We start from the raw sequence: 22,039 nt of genomic DNA, 5'->3' as shown, positions 1-22,039 counted from the left end.
AACACTCTAATTTTAATTGTCAGGGAATACCTTAATTTATTACTCACCTTTAAAGCACAGTTTTGATATATATGGAATTTCTTAGTTGATGGTGTTTTTCTTGCAACATTTAAATATGTCATCCAGCACCTCTGGCTTCCATATATCTTATTCATCATCAGCTGTTAATCTTACTAAAAACCTCTTGTATATGATGAGATTTCTTGCTGCTTTCAAGATTATCTTTGGCTTTTAACAATTTTATTATTATTTTAGGTGTGGAACACTTTTTTATGTTACTTGGAATTAGCTGGACTTCTTGAATGTGTAGGTTAATGTTCATCAAATTTGGGGAGTTTGGGGCTATTATTTCTTCTGATAGTTTTCCTACTTCATACTCTCTTTCCCTCATCTACTTTGGGGATCCTCATTATGAATATGTTGGTATGCTTGATAGTATTCCCACAGGTCTCTGAGTCTCTGCTATTTTTTCTTCATTCTTTTTCTTTCTGTTTCTCGGACTGGATAATTTTCACTGACATGTCCTCAGCTTCTCTCCCGACCACTTTCTCTCTCCTACTCGAATCTACTGTTGAACCATTCTAATGGACTTTCTAATTTCAGTTATTTTACTTTTTAATTCCAGAATTGCCATTTTATTATTATAGTTTCTATTTTTTTAATCACATCTACTTGTAAAACATTGTTTTCCTACTCTTAGTTTTTGTTTTTGGTTTTTTTTTTTAAGTTTATTTATTTTGAAAGAATGTGTAGGGGGGAGAAAAAGAGTGCAGAAGGGTGAGAGAGAGGGGAGAATTCAGGGCTCCAACCCACAAACCATGAGATCATGACCCAAGCCTAAATCAAGAGTCAGACACTTAACCAACTGAGCCATCCAGGCACCCCTACTTCTGATTCTTTATGCATGATTTCCTTCACTTTTTTTAACATACTTGAAATAATAACACAGAGTCTTTGTTTAGTAGTCTTACATCTAGACTTCCTCGTTGACAATTTCTATTAACTGCTTTCTTTCTCTGTATTGACCGTATTTTGTTTCTTTGTATGTTTTATAATTTTTAGAACCTGGACATTTTAAGTAATATAATGTAGAAACTTGGGAAATTAGATTCTCTTTTCTACCCAGGATTCGTTATTGTTACTAATGTTATTTGTTAGTGTGGCGACTTTTCTGAACTATTTCAGTAAAATCTATATTATTTTCTCATGAGCAGCTGTGGGAATCTGCTTGGTTAGCTTAGTGGCCACCTAATGATTAGGTGGAGATCTTTAGTTACCTAAAACCAGTAAGTCTTCCAGTCTTTACCATAGGAGCTCTGTATGTATGTCAGAGCATGCCTTCAACAGTCAGCCAGGCAGTTTACAACTCACTTGTGCAGAACTTCAAGATTAGCCAGTTTAGAGTTTATGTCTTTTGTGAATGAACATACAATATGTATATGGCTTCCTGGCTTACCAGGAACATGTTGGCTTTTTAAAGCCTCCAATGGACATCTTATTTCCCATATTTTAACTTTAGGCTCTTGAATTAGCCCTTTTTTTTTTTTAATGCCAACTGTTACCCACCACCTTAGGCAGCTACATTGGTTAACAGTTGCAAACACCTCCTAGGGAAAAGGCTATACAACCTCTAAGGCAAAATGAAGACAGCCTTCTATCAGTGTCTTCCAGAGAACTACCAAATAGGTAAAATAATGACACTTTTCTGAGATGGGGCACCAGAGGATAGCTAACTTAGTTCTGCCCCTTCCAGTGGTTGCCAGGCTACTGATTTTTACTGTAAATATGAGTTGCTGGTTTTGAAGGTTGTCATAGAGTTCTGGGAACAAGGAGAATAGGGCAAAGTAAAAAACCACAAAGCTTCTTCTTACCGAGATTTCACTGCTTTTCTTCAATCAACTCCTTGGAATGCCGCATGTCTTAGTTAATTTACAAATTTCTGAAAAACTAATTCTGACAGTATTTATTAGTATTTTCAATGCTCTTATGGAGGAGGGAAATTTCAGAGATCCTTATTCTGCCATTTTTGCTGACATCTCTAAAATTATAATTTCTAATTATAACATTTCTTCAGCATATATTAGCTAGAATTATTTAAAGAGCTTTATGAACAAATAACAGATAGATGCATGGTATGTATCTTTAGTTGTGAAATTTGAGAATGGGGATTTGGTGTCTTAGTAATCATCCAAAATGATCAATTAGTTATTTTCTTTTAGTATCATTATTAACTTGTGGTTTTAACCTATTTCATTTTGATGAAAAGTGATATTTAGAAGTCATAATTTTTGCCCAGATATGTTCATTGTCACTGAGATACTAATTTTAGGCATTTTCAGTGGGCAGACATAGTAATTATTTTTTTGAAAGAGAGATTTTGAGCTTTTAAACTCAAGTCATGAGTTTATATTGTTATTTCCTATCTGTACTTAAGATTATAGGATACCTTCTTATTTTTTACACTTCTCTTACACTGAAATTCTTTTTTTTTTGACATTAATGCTGACTTCCTCATGTCACAATATACCTAAGTAATTTCAAAATACTACTAAGACTGTAATGTTTGCTGAAGTCAGTGCAGAATTGGATAAACAAGAATTTTAACAAAGAGAAAATATTTTAAAGTACCAAACATAAGTTACAGAGCTGAAGAATATGTAACTGAAAGAGTCACTAGAGGAGTTCAAGAGTAGACTACACCAGGCAAAAAGAATGCAAAAGACTGAAGATAGCTGAAGGACTTTATGAGATACCATAAGAGGAGCAATATACACATTAGAAGGGTCCTAGAAGGAGACAAAAGAGAGAGAGGAAGAAAGCTGATTAAAGAAATAACAGCTAAAAAATATCTTGAAACAAATATACTAAAATTTAGGACTGCAGCAAAAGCAGACGTAGAGGAAACTTCATAGTAATAAATATAAACTATTAAAAAAGAAAGATCTCAGAGGCTCCTGGGTGGCTCAGTTGTTTGAGTGTCCAACTTCAGCTCAGGTCAGGATCTCATGGTTCATGGGTTTCAGCTCTGCCTCAGGCTCTGTTCTGACAGCTCAGAACCTGGAGCCTGCTTTAGATTTTGTGTCTCTGTCCCTCTGCCCCTCCCCCACTCATGATCTCTCTCCTCTCTCTCTCAAATAAACATTAAAACAAATTTTTTTTCTCAAATGACATAACTTTACATCTCAAGGAAACTAATAAAAACTAAGCCCAAAGTTAGTAGAAGGAAATAACAAGGGTCAGAGTGAAAATAAATGAAATAGAGAAAAAGACAATGGAAAAGATGAATGAAGCTAAGATCTACTTTTTTGAAAATATAAACAAAGTAGTAAACCTTTAACTACACTTACCAAGAAAAAGGAGGACTCAAAAAATATAATCATAAATGAAAGAGAAGGCATTTCAAGTGATACCACACAAATACAAAAGATTACAAGTGAACATTATGAACAATTGTACACCCACAAGTTGGACAATCTATTGGAAATGGCTAACTTCCTATACACATACAACTTACTAAGGAAAAGAAAATCTGAACAGACCAATTACTAGTAAAGATAGTGAATCAGTCATCAAAAACCTCACAACAAAGGAAAGTCCAGGATCAGATGGCCTCAATGGTGAATTCTACCAAACATTTGAAGATGAATGCACAGTCCTTCTCAAACTCTTTCAAAAAATTGAAGGAAAGGAATTATTTCCAAACTCATTTTACATGACTAGCATTACACTGACACCAAAACCAGCCAAGGACATTAAAAAGCAGAAAATTATCTGCCAGTATCCCTGATGAAAAATTAAACGCAAAGACTCTCAACAGAATATTCACAAAGCAAGTCCAATAGTATATGAAAAGGATCATAGAATATAATCAAGAGAGATTCACTCCACGAATGCAAGAATGGTTCAACATTCCCAATCAATCAATTCCACATTAACAAAATTAAGGTTAAAAATTGTATAATCATCTCAAAAAGCACTGAAAATGCATTTAACAAAGTTCATTATCCTTTCATAATAAAAACTGAGTATAGAAGGAAAGTAGCTTAACATAATAAAGGCCACATATAAGAAAACCACATACTAACATCATAGAGTAAAGCCTTTTGGCTTAAGATCAGGAATAAGACAAAAAATGCCAACTCTCACCACTTTCATTCAATATATTATTTGAAATACCAGCTAGAACAGTCAGGCAAGAAAATAAAATAAATGACATCCAAATAAGAAAGGATGGAGTAAAAGTATCACTATTTGCAGACGACATGGTCTTGCATATACAAAATACTAAAGACCTCACCAAAAAAAACTGTTAGAACTAATAAACAAATTCAGTAAAGTTGTAGCATACATCAATATACAAAAATCAGTTTGTTTCTATACACTAACAGTAAACAAACAGAAAGAAATTAAGGAATCAATCACGTTTACAGAAACATCAAAAAGAATAAGAATAAAACACCTAGAGAATAAATTTAAGCAAGGAGATGGAAAATCTGTATACTGGAAACCACAAAAGATTGATGAAAGAAACCAAAGACAAATAATTGGCAAGATAGCTTATGTTTATGGATTGGAAGAATCAATATTGTTAAAATGCCCATAGTATCTAAAGCAATCCATGGATTCAGTGCAATCTCTATCAAAATTCCAATGGCATTTTTCATGGTAATAGCAAAAATAATCCTAAATTTATATGGAATCACAAATGACCCCAAACAGTTAAAGCAGTCTTGAGAATGAAAAATAGGGGCACCTGGGTGGCTCAGTCGGTTGAGCGTTCAACTTCAGCTCAGGTCATGATCTCACAGTCCGTGGGTTCAAGCCCCACATCGGGCTCTGTGCTGACAGCTCATGAGTCTGGAGCCTGTCTTCGGATTCTGTGTCTCCCTCTCTCTCTCTGACCCTCCCCTACTCATTCTGTCTCTCTCTCTCTCTCTCTCTCTCTCTCTCTCAAAAATAAATAAAATAAAAAAACATTTAAAAAACTTTAAAAATAAATAAATTTTAAAAAGAATGAAAAACAAAGCTAGAGTCATTATACTTTCTGATTTCAAACTGTATTACAGAGCTACATTAATTAAGCAGTATGGTACTGGCATCAAAACAAAACTTTAATCAATGGAACAAAATTCAAAACCAACAAATACATTTATTAAAATATGGCAAATTAAATTTTTTAATAAATCCAAGACAATACAGTGGGAGAAGGATCATTCTTCATAAGTGATATTGGGAAAAATGGATATCACACCCAGAAGAATGAAACTGAGTCTCTCCTATACTATACACAAAAATCAGCTCAAAATGGATTAAAGTTTTGAACATAAGACCTGAAACTGTAAAACTCCTAGGAAAAGAAAACATAGGGGTAAACTTTATGGAACTGATCTTGACAATGGGTTTTTTTGTGTTTAACAACAGCAGCAAAGGCAGCAAAAGCAAAGTAAGTATGACTACATCAAACCAAAAAGCTGAACAGTAGAGGAAACCATCAACAAAAGGAAGAAGCAGTCTATAGAATGGGAGAAAATATTTGCAAACCACATATCCAGAAAGAGGTTAATATGCAGAATATACAAAGAACCTATACAACTCAATAGCAAAAAAGCAAACCAATTAAACTGGGCAAAGGACCTGAATAGACATTTTTATAGAGAATGCAGACAAATGAGAAAGAGGCACATGAAAATGTGCTCAATATCACTAATCATTGGGGAAATACAAATCAAAACCATATCACCTGACACCTGTTAGAATGTTTATTACCAAAAAGATAAGAATGCTAGCAAGAATGTGGAGAAAAGGAAATTCTTGTTTACTGTTAGAGCATAAACTTATACAGCCACTATGGAAAATAATATGGAGATTCTTCAAAATATTAATAATAGAACTACCAGTTCTATTATGACCCCTTCTGAGTATATGTCCAGGGGAAATTAAATCATTATTTTAAAGAGAGTATGCACTTCAGTGTTCATTGCAGCATTATCTGTAACAAATAATGTGTGGAGATAACCTAAGTGTCCACCAATGGGTGAATGGATAAAGGTGATGTGGTATGGAGAAAAAGAGAGAGGGGAAAGAAAGGAACGGAAGGAGAGAGGCAGAGAGGGAGGGAGGAAGATAGTATTCAGCCTTAAAAAAGGAGGGAATCCTGTTATTTGTAACAAAATGGATGAATCTAGAAGACATTATGCTAAGTGAAATAAACCCAGCAAAAAAAGACAAATACTACATGATGTTACTTCTATGTAGAATCAAAAAGAGATAAAAACAATGAAGTAGAACATTGAAACAGAATAGAAAAGTGGTTATGAGGACAGGGGAAATAGGGAAAGGTTGATAAAAGGGTACAGTCTTTCAGTTATAAAATGAATAAGGTCTAAGGGTCTAATGTGTAGCATGTGGACTATAGTTGATACCACTGTATTGTATAATTGGGATTTGCTAAAAGAATATAACTTAAATGCTTTTTACCCAAAAGGGGGCATTAAATATGTGAGGTAATAGACATATAACCTACTCAGTGGGCAAATCCTTTCATAACATACACATACATCAAATCACTTTGTACACTTTCAATATCTTAACTGTCAATTATACCTCAATAAAGCTGGAAAAATAACAATTGAATGATAAATAATAATAATAGAATGATAGTTTTCCTAGTAGGCTGTTTCATCATTTTTTGTTTCTTTGGTGTTTTTGTCTTTCGTTTCTTTGCTAAATTTGTCTGTTTGCTTATTGCTCTTAGGATATATCTGGCTTAGGCTGTAAAGTCACAGTACTATATTTAAGCCAAAAACTGGAAAATACTCAAATGCCCATCAATGGTAGAAAGGTTAATTTGTGAAATATTTATATAATGGACAATTGCACTCAATGAATAAACACATATATAGTATATATATATATATATATATATATATATGAGTAAGCAAAATTGTGTGTATGTATATATATATATACACACATATATACTACACATGTATACATACTACATACAGTATAAAATATGTAAAACTGTACATATTTACATTGACATGTATATACAGTATATTATATAGAGAATAAAATTGGCACAACTGATCTCTTCTGATGGAAGTTAACGTTACAGCTTGCTGGAAGTATAGAGGAGATTGTGGAGTGCCAGTGTATATTTGTTTCTTAGTTTTGGTGCTACTTACTTGAGTATATTTTGTTTGTGAGCATTTGGAAGCTCATAAGCTGTAAAATGATGTGTAATTTTCTGTGTTATATGTTACAAAAAAGAGTTATTTAAATTGTGTTTCAAAATTGATTAGTTCTTTTCTGATATGGTTATGGCACGGTTAATTAATAGTTAAGCTTCTTTTAAAATTAATTTGCCCTCATTTTTGCATGCAGACACCAGAATACAAGATTGGTAGCCTAGATGAATGGTATTGATAGCTATGAACTCCTTTGATCCCTCAGGAGAACCTGTGCCTGTCAAGGGCTGGACCCTGAAACCTGTGGTGCCTCATTTTCTTTTGGGTGCTCATGGAGCATGTACTACAATGGATGTAAGTTTGCCAGAAGCAAGATCCCAAGAAAATTTAAGCTGCTCGGGGATGACCCAAAAGAGGTTTGTTTACTTCTTGATTTATAATCTGTGTTTTTCGTGGAGAATTGATGAGTACAGATGAAGTGAACACTAGGACATACTCTGTTAATCTCTCATTAACATAGGGAATTCCACCTCAGAGGTAAATCAAAATTTTAGCTAAACTGTAGATACACATAATATTTGATAAAGTTAGCATCATATATAACCATGTGATACCAAAGTAGTAAAATTTGAGCAAAATAAACTCTTAATAACTGTGGCTTTTTATACTTCTCTTTTACATTAATTTTAGAGTTTTAAATAGCTGTCACTTTGGTATTAAAACTAAATGCTAACATTTCATTGTTACAACTTCATCTTTCAAACCTGACTTATAGAACTCATGCGCATCACTGCCACGATCAGTAAAGACCATTTCTTGTCACATTTTCATACCCTGAGATTTGATAGTTTAAAGTTATCATAATGAATCCATTCAGGAAACTAAAACATATTTAGACTTTAAAAGTATAATTGAAATTATGTATTCCTCAAAATGGATCAGATGGATCTCAAATATAACAACTTTTCGGTAGCTTCTAGAGTATGCTAATTGAATAATTTGTAAACCTCAATATGTTTACATTTAGATATGACCAAATTTTCAGTGGCTTTGTGAATTTTATAATTACCTTAAATGCAATTGAAATATACATTTACATTATGGATACTATAGTATTGATTTGTCCCTCTGAATGAAATATGTATTAGCTTTATTTGTGACTATAATAGTGGAAATTTAATGAATGGCACAAACTTTTGAAATCATGATATAATTTTCTTCACAGGATGTTATATATATCATATATAATACATATATAAAGCTTATATATACATATGTATGTAGATATAAAGTTTATTTAGAGAGAGAGAGAGCTAGAGCACAAGTGGAAAAGGGAGAGAGAATTCCAAGCAAGCTCTGCACTGTCAGCAAGGAGCTAGATGTGGGGCTCAAATTCACACTGTGAGATTGTGACCTGAGCTAAAGTCAAAAGCTTAATTGACTAAGCCACCCAAGTGCCCCCACAGGATTATATTTTTAATAAATTTTATTAGATGAGCTAGATGTCCTCTTTTCATAAGAAAAAAACACAAATATTTTATAAGCCTAAAGAAGAGTAGCATTTTACATGTCATCAGCCACTTTCATTTCCCACACTGAAGAGCTTTTTTACGAATAGTTTATAAAAATGTATCACTCTCACGCAATTTAATATATAGCAAATCCTGGGGGTGGATAGGAACATCCTTCCTCAGTCAGTGGGACAGCCTGGCTTAGAAATCTCCTCACCTGGGCACCTGGGTGGCTCAGCCGGTTAAGCATCTGACTTCGGCTCAGGTCATGATCTCACGGTTCATGGGTTCGAGCTCCGCATCAGGCTGTGTGCTGGAGCCTGTCTTCAGATTCTGCGCCTCCGTCTCTCTCTGACCCTCCCCTGCACGAGCTGTCTCTCTGTCTCTCAAAAATAAATAAATAAATTTAGAAAAACAAACAAACAACAAAAGAAATCTCCTCACCTTATGGGGCGCCTGGGTGGCTTAGTCGGTTAAGCATCCACTTCGGCTCAGGTCATGATCTCACAGTTCGTGGGTTCGAGCCCTGCGTCAGGCTCTGTGCTTTTGGCTAGCTCAGAGCCTGGAGCCTGCTTTGGATTCTGTATCTCCCTCTCTCTCTGACTCTCCCCTGCTCACACTGTCTCTTTCTGTCTCTCAAAAATAAATAAAAAGCATTTTTAAAAAATTAAGAAATCTCCTCACCTTGTAAAATACAAATAAGTATATCTCTGCCAGGTAGTTACATCTCTCAACATTTTTAGAGAAATATCACTGTGAAATGAGACCTTCTAAGGATGAATGGAACAACTGAGTATTATCACCTGCCATTTTATAAGCATATTACATGGAAAACCTGTTCTTTGTAGGGAGGAAGAGCAACTGAACATTTCTTCTTTCAAGTAAACTTTACAAAGTTCTTCATATATGCCTCATTCTACTTCTGAGAGCTTTATCCATATTTGAAACATCTAGTAATTTTTAGTTCAATGGAAAGATCTTTTCAAATTTTGAAATTTTTATATAAATACTCAAAATTATAAAGATTGGAAATAGATGAACCAAACAAATCCTTTCAATAGTTCATCTTCTTTGGCAGCTATTGGAGAAGTAGAGAATGTGACCTCTTTATGACCCTATGGCTTCATTCTCCTATCCTACTACTGGCATAGGCATATATTTATAAAATGCTGAGTGTTTACATACAAAGTACAAAATTGATTAGCATTGTAAAAATACCAAAGAGCTAGATATTCTAATAACACATACAAAAAGAGATGATATACGGCTTATACTTTTTTCTTAGAAATAGTCACATTAATATGTAGAATTTAAGAAATAAAACAGATGAGCATAGGGGAAGGGAAGGAAAAATAAGATAAAAACAGAGAGGGAGGCAAACCATAAGAGACACTTAAAGACAGAACAAACTGAGGATTGCTGAGGGGTGAGGGGTGGGGGATGGGCTGATGAGCATTAAGGAGGGCATTTGTTGGGATGAGCATTGGATGTTATATGTAATTGATGAATCACTGGGTTTTACTCCTGAAAACAATACTACACAGTAAGTTAACTAGAATTTAAATAAATATTTAAAAAAAGAAATAGTCATGTTAAGAAACTTTAGTAAGAATGATCGTGTATGTTGTTATTTGGATCTAAGATATAGGGAGAAATTTTTTACTGATAGCCCCTCTTACGTATAGAAAGGATATAGAATTTAATATGTAGAATATTCATTTTAAACAGGAAGAGAAACTGGAGTCTCATTTACAAAACCTGTCCACTCTCATGGCACCAACATACAAGAAACTTGCACCTGATGCATATAATAATCAGGTAAGTTTATAAATAATTATGGACAATGATTGGAGCAGTTTATTATTGATGACCTACCTACTTTCAAAAATATATCATCAAAAAGAGCTTTTTGTTGGTCTTTTAACCTACAAAGATAATGAGTCTCACAAGCTGTTTTGTCCACTAATCTTGTTCTCATATCTTTTATAAGCAGACTTTGGTGATTAATTAAAATTATGTGGCCCAAACTCCAGGTTCTGACCACCTATTAATTGTTTTCACAGAAGGTCTACCCATATTAAGATACATATGTCCAAATATGTCTGATTTTGCTAGATTCTCCTCTTTTTATTTGACCTTGGCTCCATGAACCAAGCTAAAACATTTTTTTTCTATTTTATGAGTGTGGGCTATACCTATTTGGGAGGCTAGGTCATTTGTTCAGAAATGCTTATGAAGGAGGAAAAAGACTGTAAAGTCTTCCCTGTCATTATAACATCAACAACAGAAGCATTCAGTGGAAACCTGTTATAAACTGGATGCTGTATTTACAACAGAGTAAGTGAGGTTAAAGATTTAAGGGAAAGAGGAAGACTGACAGATGGAGGAAAGCTGAAGGTGATGCAGGTAGCCAGAGCAGAGTACACAGCAGCAGAGGGTATAGGGGAGTATGAAGAGTGCAACATTTGGCAAACACTGTCATTGTCAATAACAGTAAAGACTAATGGTATTAATTATATAGCAGAGACAGGGGAGAACAATACTCATTTAACGATTTAGCTATTTTTGTTTCCATTGTGGACTTTAATACTTTCCCCAACTCTCAGCTCTTTCTTTTTTTAAGTGGGAACAAAAGAAGCAAACTTCATAATGATCTGTTTATAAAGTTGTTTTATGTCACAACTCAGGCTTTTAGAAATATATGTGATGTGTATAAAAATTATTTTTAATGATGTTAATAGTAGGAGTAATACTGTTATTTTACAACCTTATCTACTTTGGTAAGTATCACAGAAAAGTATATGGAATGTTTTGGTACTGTTATTAAATAATTCTGAGTGAGGAACACAGTAAATCAAGCTATAAAAAGAAAATGACTTGAGTCTATGTTGCTAGATTTCAAGTTTGGCCATTTTCTGTTGAATAAAATTTTTTATGGGTGCTATTAATCAAATGGCTTAGCTGGGGAAGGGGACAGAAAACAAAGCATTGGCGTTCTTCTTACTCCTCTGATTCTTATACATGGTTTCATACACACCCAATTTTCTAAGCATTTATATTCCATCCTACTACATTATATTTGAGGTATTTTATGCCTTTCAGGTATTTCCTGAACCTGGAGTATCCAAAATATGGAGTACCCCAAATTTTAGTTATAACAAGATGATTACGTATAATTTTTTAGATGTTTCAGTATTTATGTATATGAATACATGTGTAGATGTACTAATAAATGGGCAGAAAGTTTCTACTGGCAGACTGCCAGTAGAAAAATACAATACCAAATGGAAATCTGTATTGACAAAAAGGAATGAAAAGCATCATAAACAGTTGCTATGTAAATAAAAAAATTTTTCCTTATTTTAAAAAAAATGTTTAAAGATAATTTGCTATTGAAAATATGAATAAGCTCTAGAGATCTTTGCTTTGCAACATGTACCTATTGTCAACAATAACGTATTCGACACTTGAAATTTTGTTAAAAAGGTAGATCTCACATTACATATTCTTACCACAAAATAAAATTGATATACACATATACATTCATACATGAAAATAGATGTAATATCTTTATAAATTAAATCAATTATGGCTAAAGACAGATAAGGTATGTATGTATGATTGGGTATGTACTGTTAGGTAATATTCATCTATATATCTTAATATTGTTTAGAGATCAAAAAACAGCCATGTGATCTTTCCACACAGTACATGGGAAGACCTGTTGAGGTTATGGACGCTGTCAAAGTCTCCCATTTGATTTTTGTCTCCTCCCCCAGCCAGATATATTGTGTTTATTTCTCTTATCTAAATGCTCTTTTGCTTTGTTCCTTGATATTCTAGTTAAAGTCTTATTGTTGATGTTAAGCTATATATCAGAGAAAAATGTAAGAAAAAGAGGAAAGGCATTTTTAAAGTACAGAAAGAAAAAAAAAAAAACTTGTCAACCCAGAAATCTATACTCAGGAAAAACTTCAAAGTAAAGGCAAAGAGGCACCTGGGTGGCTCAGTTGGTTAAGCATCCAACTTTGGCTCAGGTCATGATCTCACGGTTTGTGAGTTCAAGCCCCACTTTGGGCTCTGCGCTGACAGCTCAGAGCCTGGAGCCTGCTTTGGATTCTGTGTCTCCTTCTCTCTCTCTCTCTCTCTCTCTGAAAAATAAATATTAAAAAAAAAATAAAGGAAAAACAAAAAAATTTTTTCAAACATAGAAAAGCTGAAATAATTTACCATCAGCAGACTAACACATTACAATTATTAAAGGAAGACTGCCAGTAGAAAAATACAATACCAAATGGAAATCTGTATTGACAAAAAGGAATGAAAAGCATCATAAACAGTAGCTATGTAAATAAAAAAATTTTTCCTTATTTAAAAAAAAATGTTTAAAGATAATTTGCTATTGAAAAAATATGTTAGCAGTGTACCTTAAAGTTTATAACATGTAGAAGTGGCACAGAGGCAGGGGAATTGAAAGTACACTGTTGTAAGGCTCTCATGTTATATACAGAGTAGTATAGTGTTTCTTGAATGTAGAGTGTGAGAAATGAAAGAACATACTGTAATCCTTAAGGGAAGCAGCCATGTAAAAAAAAATCTACCACTAGAAAATCTACCAGCTAATAAAAGGAAAAAACAAAAATAGAATCAATCCAAAAAGGTATTTAAAAGGAATATGGAACCAAATTAAAGATAAGACAAATATAAAGCAAATAGAAAAATGGTACATTTAATCCCAACCCTATCAAAAATCCTATTAAATGTGAATGGCTTTTAACATTCCCAATTAAAAAGGCAGAGTTTGTTATACTAAATAATTACACTGATATTGAATAATTGTGATATTGAAAGACACAGGAACCAAGAAATATGCTAATATCAAAGGGAAGATGAGTGAACATATTAATAATAAAATAGATGTCATAGCAAAGAATATTATAAACTCTAAAGAGGATCATTTAATAACAATAAAAGAGGCAGTTCATTAAGAACACATGATAATCCTATGTGTAGAGCTTCAGATTTTATTAGACAAAACTGATAGAACTAAAAAAGAAATTAATCTACAATTACAGTCAGAGATTTCAATACATCTCTCTCAGTAACTGTTAGAACAAATACAGAATCACTAAGGAGACAGAAAACTTGAACAGCACTTTTAACCAACTTGACCTTACTGATATGTATAGAAGTCATCAGCCAACAACAGAATTAACATTATTTCTAGAGTACATGAAGTTTTAGCATGATAGATTATATACTGAGTCATAAAACAAATATCAATAAATTATAAAGCCTCAAAATATGTTATCAGGACACAATGAAATTAAATGAAAATTTTGTACTAGTAGATCCACAAAACCTCTAAGTATCTGAAAACCAAGTAACATATTCCTAAATGAGCTATGAGGCAAAGAATAATTTATAGGGAAATTAGAAAGTATTTTAAACTGAATACAAATGAAAACTTGGGGGTTCCTGGGTGACTCAGTCAGTTAAGCATCTGACTTTTGACTTCAGCTCAGGTCATGATCTCATGGTTCATGAAATTGAGCCGTGCGTTGGGCTCTGCACTGACAGCCATGAGCCTGCTTGAGATTCCTCTCCTTCAGTCATGCATGTGCATGAATGCACTCTCTCTCTCAAAATAAACATTTAAAGACAAAAAGAAAATACAGACACGACTTTGAAATTTGTGAGGTGAAGCTATAAAACTTTGCTTAAAGAGACATTTATAGCATTGAACACTTATTAGAAAAATATAGGGGCACCTGGGTGGCTCAGTCGGTTAAACATCCAACCCTTGATTTCAACTCCTGTTATATGTCATCGTCTATGAGATCTAGCCCCACATCAGGCTCTGCTCTGTCAGTGTGGAGACTGCTTGGATTTCTCTCTCTTCCTGTCTCTTTTTGGCCCTGTCCTGCTCATGGGTGCTCTCTCTCAAAGATAAATAAACCTTGGGACACCTGAGTGCCTCAGTTGATTAAGCATCCAACTTTGGCTCAGGTCATGATCTCATGGTTCATGAATTCAATCCCTTTGTTGGGCTCTGTGCTGACAGCAGAGCCTAGAGCCTGCTTCAGAATCAGTCTTCCTCTCTCTCTGTCCCTCCCACTTACATTCTGTCTCTGTCAAAAATAAATATTAAAAAAATAAACTACAGAAAATATATATAAAGTTTCAAATTAATGACCTAGGCTTCTGCTCTAAGAAACTTGGAAAAGAACAGAATGTGATCCCTGAAAAGCAGAAGGAAGGAAAACTAAAGAACATAAATCAATGAAATGTAACACAGAAAACAAGAGAATAAATTAGTAAAACCAAAAGCTAGTACTTTGAATCAATTCAATCAAGAAAAAAAGAGAAGGGACAAATTGCTAATATCAAGAATTAGAGATGAGACATCACTACAGATCATACAGACATTACAGGAATAATATTATTAAATTTTATGCCAATAAATTCAAGACTTAGGATGAAATGGGCAAAGTATTTAAAAAAACAAATTACTAGATTCCAAAGATGACTAAAAAAAACAATATATACCACTAGTCATCCTATATTTATTAAAGACATTGAATTTTTAGTTAAAAGCTTTCCCAAAAACTCCAGGCCCATATAAATAATGGGTCAAATTTGAAAGGAAATTAAGGAAGAAATAGCAACAATTCAGGGGAAACTCTTCTAGAAAACAGAAAAAGAGTAAACTTCCCAACTCATTTTACAAGGCTGGAAATATCCTGATACTAGAACTGACAAAAGCTTTAAAAAAAAAAAAGACTGTAGTCCAGTATTCTTCATAAATATTGATATGAAAATTCTTCACAAAATTTTAGCCAATTAGACAACAGTGTGTAAAAAGGATACATCATGACCAAATGGAGTGTTTTTTCAGTAACGCTTTAACACTAAAAAATCAATCAGTGTGAAATGCCTAGGTGACTCAGTTATTTAAGTGTCTGACTTTGGCTCAGGTCATGATTTCACTGTCCGTGAGTTCCAGTCCTGCATTGGGCTCTGTGCTGATAGCTCAGAGCCTGGAGCCCACTTCAGATTCTGGGTCTACCATTCTCTCTGCCCCTCCCCCACTCTGTCTCTGTCTCTCTCAAAATTAAACATTAAAAAAATTTAATCAGTGTGATTCACCATATTAGCCAACACAACAGGGGGAAAATATAATTATCTCAATAGGTAGAGGGAAAAGCCACTAGCAATATTCAGTATCCATAGAAGGAAACCTTCTCAGCTTGATAAGGTGCATAATTGAAAAACCTAAAGCTAACCTCATATTTAATAGTGAAAGACTGAAAGTTTTACCCCTAAGATTAGAAACAGGACAAGGACATCCATTTTTACCACTTTTATTATAATATCTAACTGGAAATATTAGGGCAATTGGCAAGAAGAAAAAAACAGGAAGCATACAGATTGAATAGAAAGAAATAAAATTGTCCTTACAGTGTAGACACTTGTCTACATAGAAAGTTCCAAAGACCAAAATACTTCTAATAAATGGTATAGCAAAGTTGCAAAAATAAATCGATTGTATATAATTTTATAATTGTATCAATTCTAATAGTACATGACCTATCAAAATGTTACCAAGTGTTTTGAAGGAATTGGCAAGATGTTTCTAAATATATAGACAAATGCAAAGGACCTGGAATAGTCAAACCGTTTTCAAAAACATCAGAATTTGAAGATATATACTCCCTGATTTCAAAATTCACTAAAAATCTATATTTGTTAATAATCAAGACAGTGATGTTGGCATATATACACATACACACCCACCACACTATTATATACCAAACAATCAGAATAGAAAGTCCAGAAATAGGTCCAGCATGTACAGTCAGTTGATTTTCAACAAAAGACAATTTAGTGGCAAAGGATAGTTTTTTTCCCCAGTAGTGTTTGAACAGTTGGACAGCTATGTGGAAAAAAAAAAATAACCTTGACTCTTAATCTTATGCCATATATTAAAATTAACTCAAAACAGATCCATTTATATAAAATTCTAAGAAATGTAAACTAATCTGTAGTGACAGAAAGATCAGTAGTTTCCTGGGAACAAACGAAGAGGCATGAATTACAAGGGGAAGGAAGAAACTTTGGGGAGTAATGGATATGTACATTATTTTGATTGTGGCAGTGGTTTCACATATACTCCTGTCAAAACTAATAAATAATATACTTTAAATGTGTACTGTTTAATGTATGTCAGTTATACCTCAACACTGTAAAGCTAAAACTATATCGTGTCAAAATGTTTGGTCTGTGTTGTGTCATTACATTATATTTCTGGATATAAAGTATGCAACATTTTTTTAAATTCTGAATAACCTAAATACTAAAAAGTCTTTCTGCTCTGTTCCATACACAGATCTTCTACTTTCTTCTCAAATGCATGCCTAAGAATTCCAAATGCTTCCCTATTCACACACATGCTTCTGTTTTGCAGATTGAATATGAACACAGAGCACCAGAATGCCGACTGGGTCTGAAGGAAGGCCGTCCATTCTCAGGGGTCACCGCATGTTTGGACTTCTGTGCTCATGCCCACAGAGACTTACACAACATGCAGAATGGCAGCACACTGGTAAGTGGGGCACAGAGCAGGTTAGCAGCACAGCCTATTGAAGAGTGGAAGGCTGGAAGTTAGCAGCATGTGGTCAGAATAATATGTTCTCTGCAGATGTCGTCACACAAGTGTTTTCATGAATGGATTGCTGTTGCTAAGGTGCCCTTGTTTGGCTTATCTAGTACTCTCATAACAGGGGGTCACATGAGTGGAAAACAGTTGATAAGCACATGAAAATCATGGAAATGTTTGGTACAGAACTAAATCAGTGATTGCATTGCCAGCTACCAATAGCTGCCAAAAGTTCCTTCAAAATTCAGTGTCAGGCATCTGGTGGCTTATAATCAGTAAGTAAAGTAAAAAAGCCATATACAAGCCAAGGCACCAGTCCACCTTGCAGGAAGAAGTACAAATAAAAAATATATCAGCCATGGCACAGCAACCACTATAGAAAGATTCAAAGTACAAAAGAGCCCATTATGACTACATAATACAGTGGGTGAAATGGATCAAGCCATATAACTGGAGGTTGTGCTAAGTAGAGAAAATGGATATGGTCTTAGGGTGGAACAGGACTCTATACTGACAGAGTCCACAGTGTGACCTTACATGTTGAGGATAACATGGTGGAAATAAAGAATGAAAAAGTTCAAGTAAAGAAACTATAATCTATCTAGTGAGTCAACAACATGGATATATGTGTAGTTGAGGAAGATGACCAATGAGACTTAAAATGAAAGAATACATGGGTGCCTGGGTGGTGGCTCACTGGGTCAAATATCTGACTCCTGATTTTGGTTCAGTCATGATCTCCCGGCTCGTGAGTTGGAGTCCCATGTCAGGGTCTGTGATGGCAATATAGAAGAGCCTGCTTAGGATTCTTTCCCCTGCCCACCCCTCTCACTCAAAAATAAACAAACATTAAAGAAAACAGAATACAGAAACCAAAGTTATAGTCTACGGTAGAGAAGAATTCAGGTGGTAAGCAATGCTAGAAGCAATTCACAGAACCTAGTGTGAAGTTTCTGTTGAGAAGCAGAGAGAGAAAGTATCAGTTTAATGGTCTAGAACAGAGGTCAACAAATTTTTTTTTTATTAAGGAAAAGATAGTAAATACTTTAGGCTTTGTAGGCCACATAGGGTCTCTGTCAAATTGTTTTTTGGTTTTTTTTTTTAATTAAAAATGCAAAAACACATTCTCAGTTCACTGGCTGTGCAAAAACTGGTTGTGAGGCAGATTGGCCACAGATCCTAGTTTTGGACTCCCAATGAAGGACAACAAACACCAGGCTTCTTATCCACAATACCTAAATTCTTCGCTAATCATGTATTGAGCACTTGCTCACTATTAGGAGGCTAGGCTAGATTCTGGGAGTTACAGTAGGTCCTAAAGATAACCATGTTTTCAGTCTAGCAAGGGGATTGAGAGTAGACAGGGATGAGAAGAAGGTTTTTCCTGAAGGGGAATTTGCCTCTGATAGGTCACAGTTTCCATTAGGTGCAAAGGAAAGCAGCACTAGGTAAGAAGAACTAATAACATGTGGGAAAAGGTAATAAGTGATCAGAGCCGTGAATTTGGAAGACATTGATGTCTAGGAAGTGAAAACTCATTTTAGTACCACCTCATATTAAACTTCTCTATCAAGGTAAGTCTCTTATGATCACATTCCTTTCATGAGTATCTTCTAGTGATTTTATATTACCTCAGGCTTTAATAATCATTCTCACATGTTTTCTGTATTAGTCAAAAATACTAAATACTAAAATCTAGCATTTTAAAACCAACAGATAATCTGTCATCAAAACCAATATGACTGTGGCCAACAAAAGAGGAAAGGTACCATTAAATTATCAAAGCAAGAAAAGTAGCTTTTTTCCCTCTTTCTTGGAATAGACCCTTGTATGTCGTGCTGTCCTACAAAAGGCATGAGAGGAAAGAAACAGCAAGTTAGGTTTAACAACTACAGAGAAGGAGACAAGAAAGTAAAAGCAAAGTTAGGTTACACATTACCTATAGCAACCAAATCTTCCATTTCACATTATTTAGATTTCTCTTTGGTCTTTTGTGACACTGTCTTAAACACAGTTAGAAATCAATAGATAGATGCAAAATTTCATTGTGTACAAAGTATGAGATTAGGTGAATGTGATATTAGCAAAAACAGAGGAACTCATTTGGTAGAACTTTTAGCCTCTTTTTGAAGAGGCTTCACATCTTTTTTTGAAGTGTGAATACTGGGAGATTGCTTCTTTTTGGTGAGAGTGTTGCTTCTTCCCTTAGAATAAGAAATTTATGTGAAGAACAAAGTCACCACAGGTTCATGATAGACCCACACACACCACCACCACCACCACCAAACACACACACACAAAGGAAAGGAAAAAAAACATCAACATGAACTTGTACCATTTTGATACAATCACCATTAATAACAGATAGATGTGGTTTTATGGTAATATGCATGTCACTGATCTGGTCCAGTAGACCGCCTCAAATCTAAATGCTGAGAAGGAAACACACACGCGTGCACAAACACACATACACACAGTTTCTTTTGGACTGAAACTGAGGCAGTACTGTGTTATCTCCCTACCAGGTGTGCACTCTCACTAGAGAAGACAATCGAGAAATTGGAGGGCAGCCTGAGGATGAGCAGCTCCACGTTCTGCCTCTCTATAAAGTCTCTGATGTGGATGAGTTTGGGAGTGTAACAGCTCAGGAGGAGAAAAAGCAAAGCGGTGCCATTCAGGTACTGAGTTCTTTTCGGCGGAAAGTCAGGATGTTAGCAGAACCAGTCAAGACATGCCGACAGAGGAAACTAGAAGCCAAGAAAGCTGCAGCCGAAAAGCTTTCCTCTCTGGAGAACACAAATAAGAATGAAAAGGAAAAGTCAGCCTCATCTCGTACAAAACAGACCGAAAACGCAAGCCAGGCCAAACAGTTGGCAGGTAAATGTAATGTGAAGCATCGTAGATAGGTGTTGTATGAAACTTAAGTTAAAAGTGAATGATTTTGGATGATTATATTCAATCATAGTCTCAGTTTGTACTAGAATCTTCTCTGAAGTCCCAAGGGCCAGATTTTGCTCTTGGACATGGTAATGAGATATTGGACCCTCAACCCCAGCTTGATGGAGAAGTCTGGATTTTACTCTATAATAAATGGCAAACTTTTATATGATAAGTAGGTGATATGGTGAAATTCACATTAGTCTAGCAGTGGAGGGAGGCCAAATTAGAGGCAGAGGAGCTATGAGTTTGGAGACAGATGTAAGAAGCCAAAGTAAAGTAATAAAAGCTTGAGTTTGGATGATAGCAATGAAGATTTAGCAAAAATGATGGTAGTGAATGCTTCCAAAATGATTATCAATACATTGGTGACAAAACATTGTAATGAAGAAGAAAAATTTAAGACTGACTTCAACATTTTAAGCCTAGATAATGAAGACCATACTATCCGTCAAAATAAGTTTTAAAATAGGATTTATCGGGGAAAGGTAGCCACTTTGAGTGTGAGTTTAAGGGAGGTATTCACACGTAGTTATCTTATAAAGCACTTATCCACCCAAACAGATCACTTCTCTAGCAGTAGCAATAGAGCATTATGTCTCAGTACTAAGTTGAGATTTCCTTTTCAAAGCCCCTTGGTTCTATCTTCAGTTAATGGTTATAAAAAACTATATAATGTAATGTCCACATCCACATTTTACAGATGGTATTCACATGGCCATTAACAAAAGAAGAATGTTTGTCTTTTAAGTTTAGTCTACTAGTTTGCTTAGAGCCAACCATGTGTGCTTCACAAAGTCAAATTTCCCTACTAATTCATTTCAAAACTTACAGAAACTAAGTAATTTAGAATAATGTGCTAAAGATGCTTAATAAATATTTGTTGGTTGACTTATACTAAGAGAAGTAAATCCTATTTGCTCATTAATCTCTCCTGTAAGTTAGCTGTAATGTATCATCATGTCATTGGATAGAACTTTTCCTCCAGTCTTTTCTAACTGGTTTCTTTAATAATCATTTCAATTCTCAGAACTGTCCTTACACCTCCATTTATTTGTTCATTTCTCATATATAGATTTTTAAGTCATAAAATAGAAATATGATTTTCAAAATTTTCATTTACAAAGCTGAAAATTTCTTTAAAGTTTTCTTGGCAACCATGTAAATAGGGTTTGCCGATTATAGAAGATATGCTTTGTGTGTTTAAACGAATGTCATTCTTTTTCTTGTAGCATTAATGAATCCTCTCTAACAAATTTTATGCTACTTCCAACTATTAAACAAATTGTTACTGCATGCCAGGCATTGGAGGAATAAAGTAAAATAAGACATGGCCCCTTCCTTCAAGGAACTGCTTTGTGCTAGGAGGAGGGGGAGGGGACTAAAAATGATCTATTACAGTATATTATGAAGTGTTGCTCTATCTCACTTAAGTTTTCGGTGGGTATTATACATACACTAGAAGATGAGGTCAGAGAAGGCTTCCTTGAGGAAGGGATGACTGTCCCAAGGAAGGGCAGAGAGATAGGGCAGAGGGAGGAGGACATGAGTGGAGTAGGGTGTGGCATGGTCAGATACACAGAAGCTCCAGAAAACATGATGCTCTTAGCCATTTTTACATCTTTCTTCACTTACTAAATTGTACTGTTACAGAGATCTGCTATTTGATCTAATGCTTTAGACAAAAAATGATGCCAGACAGTGATCAGAACCCTGAGTTTGCTCTTGTCCGTATTTGAGGG

General features: G+C 34.6%; 1 protein-coding gene across 2 annotated transcripts in view; it reads left to right on the top strand.

The window, feature by feature from the left end:
- Nucleotides 1-22,039, top strand: part of TET2 (tet methylcytosine dioxygenase 2) — a 130,972-nt gene that overhangs the window by 104,058 nt on the left and 4,875 nt on the right. For both annotated transcript variants that reach the window (XM_029942495.1, XM_029942488.1), the window contains 4 exons: nucleotides 7,456-7,606; nucleotides 10,430-10,519; nucleotides 17,169-17,306; nucleotides 19,886-20,237. In XM_029942495.1, coding sequence (XP_029798355.1) covers nucleotides 7,456-7,606; nucleotides 10,430-10,519; nucleotides 17,169-17,306; nucleotides 19,886-20,237 — 731 coding nt within the window. The remainder of the gene's footprint in view (nucleotides 1-7,455; nucleotides 7,607-10,429; nucleotides 10,520-17,168; nucleotides 17,307-19,885; nucleotides 20,238-22,039) is intronic.

The sequence above is a fragment of the Suricata suricatta genome, chromosome 1 (assembly GCF_006229205.1).
Source record: "Suricata suricatta isolate VVHF042 chromosome 1, meerkat_22Aug2017_6uvM2_HiC, whole genome shotgun sequence".
Taxonomy (NCBI): Eukaryota; Metazoa; Chordata; class Mammalia; order Carnivora; family Herpestidae; genus Suricata; species Suricata suricatta.
The sequence above is the reverse complement of the archived record's forward strand: the minus strand, read 5'-3'. Positions and strand labels throughout refer to the sequence as shown.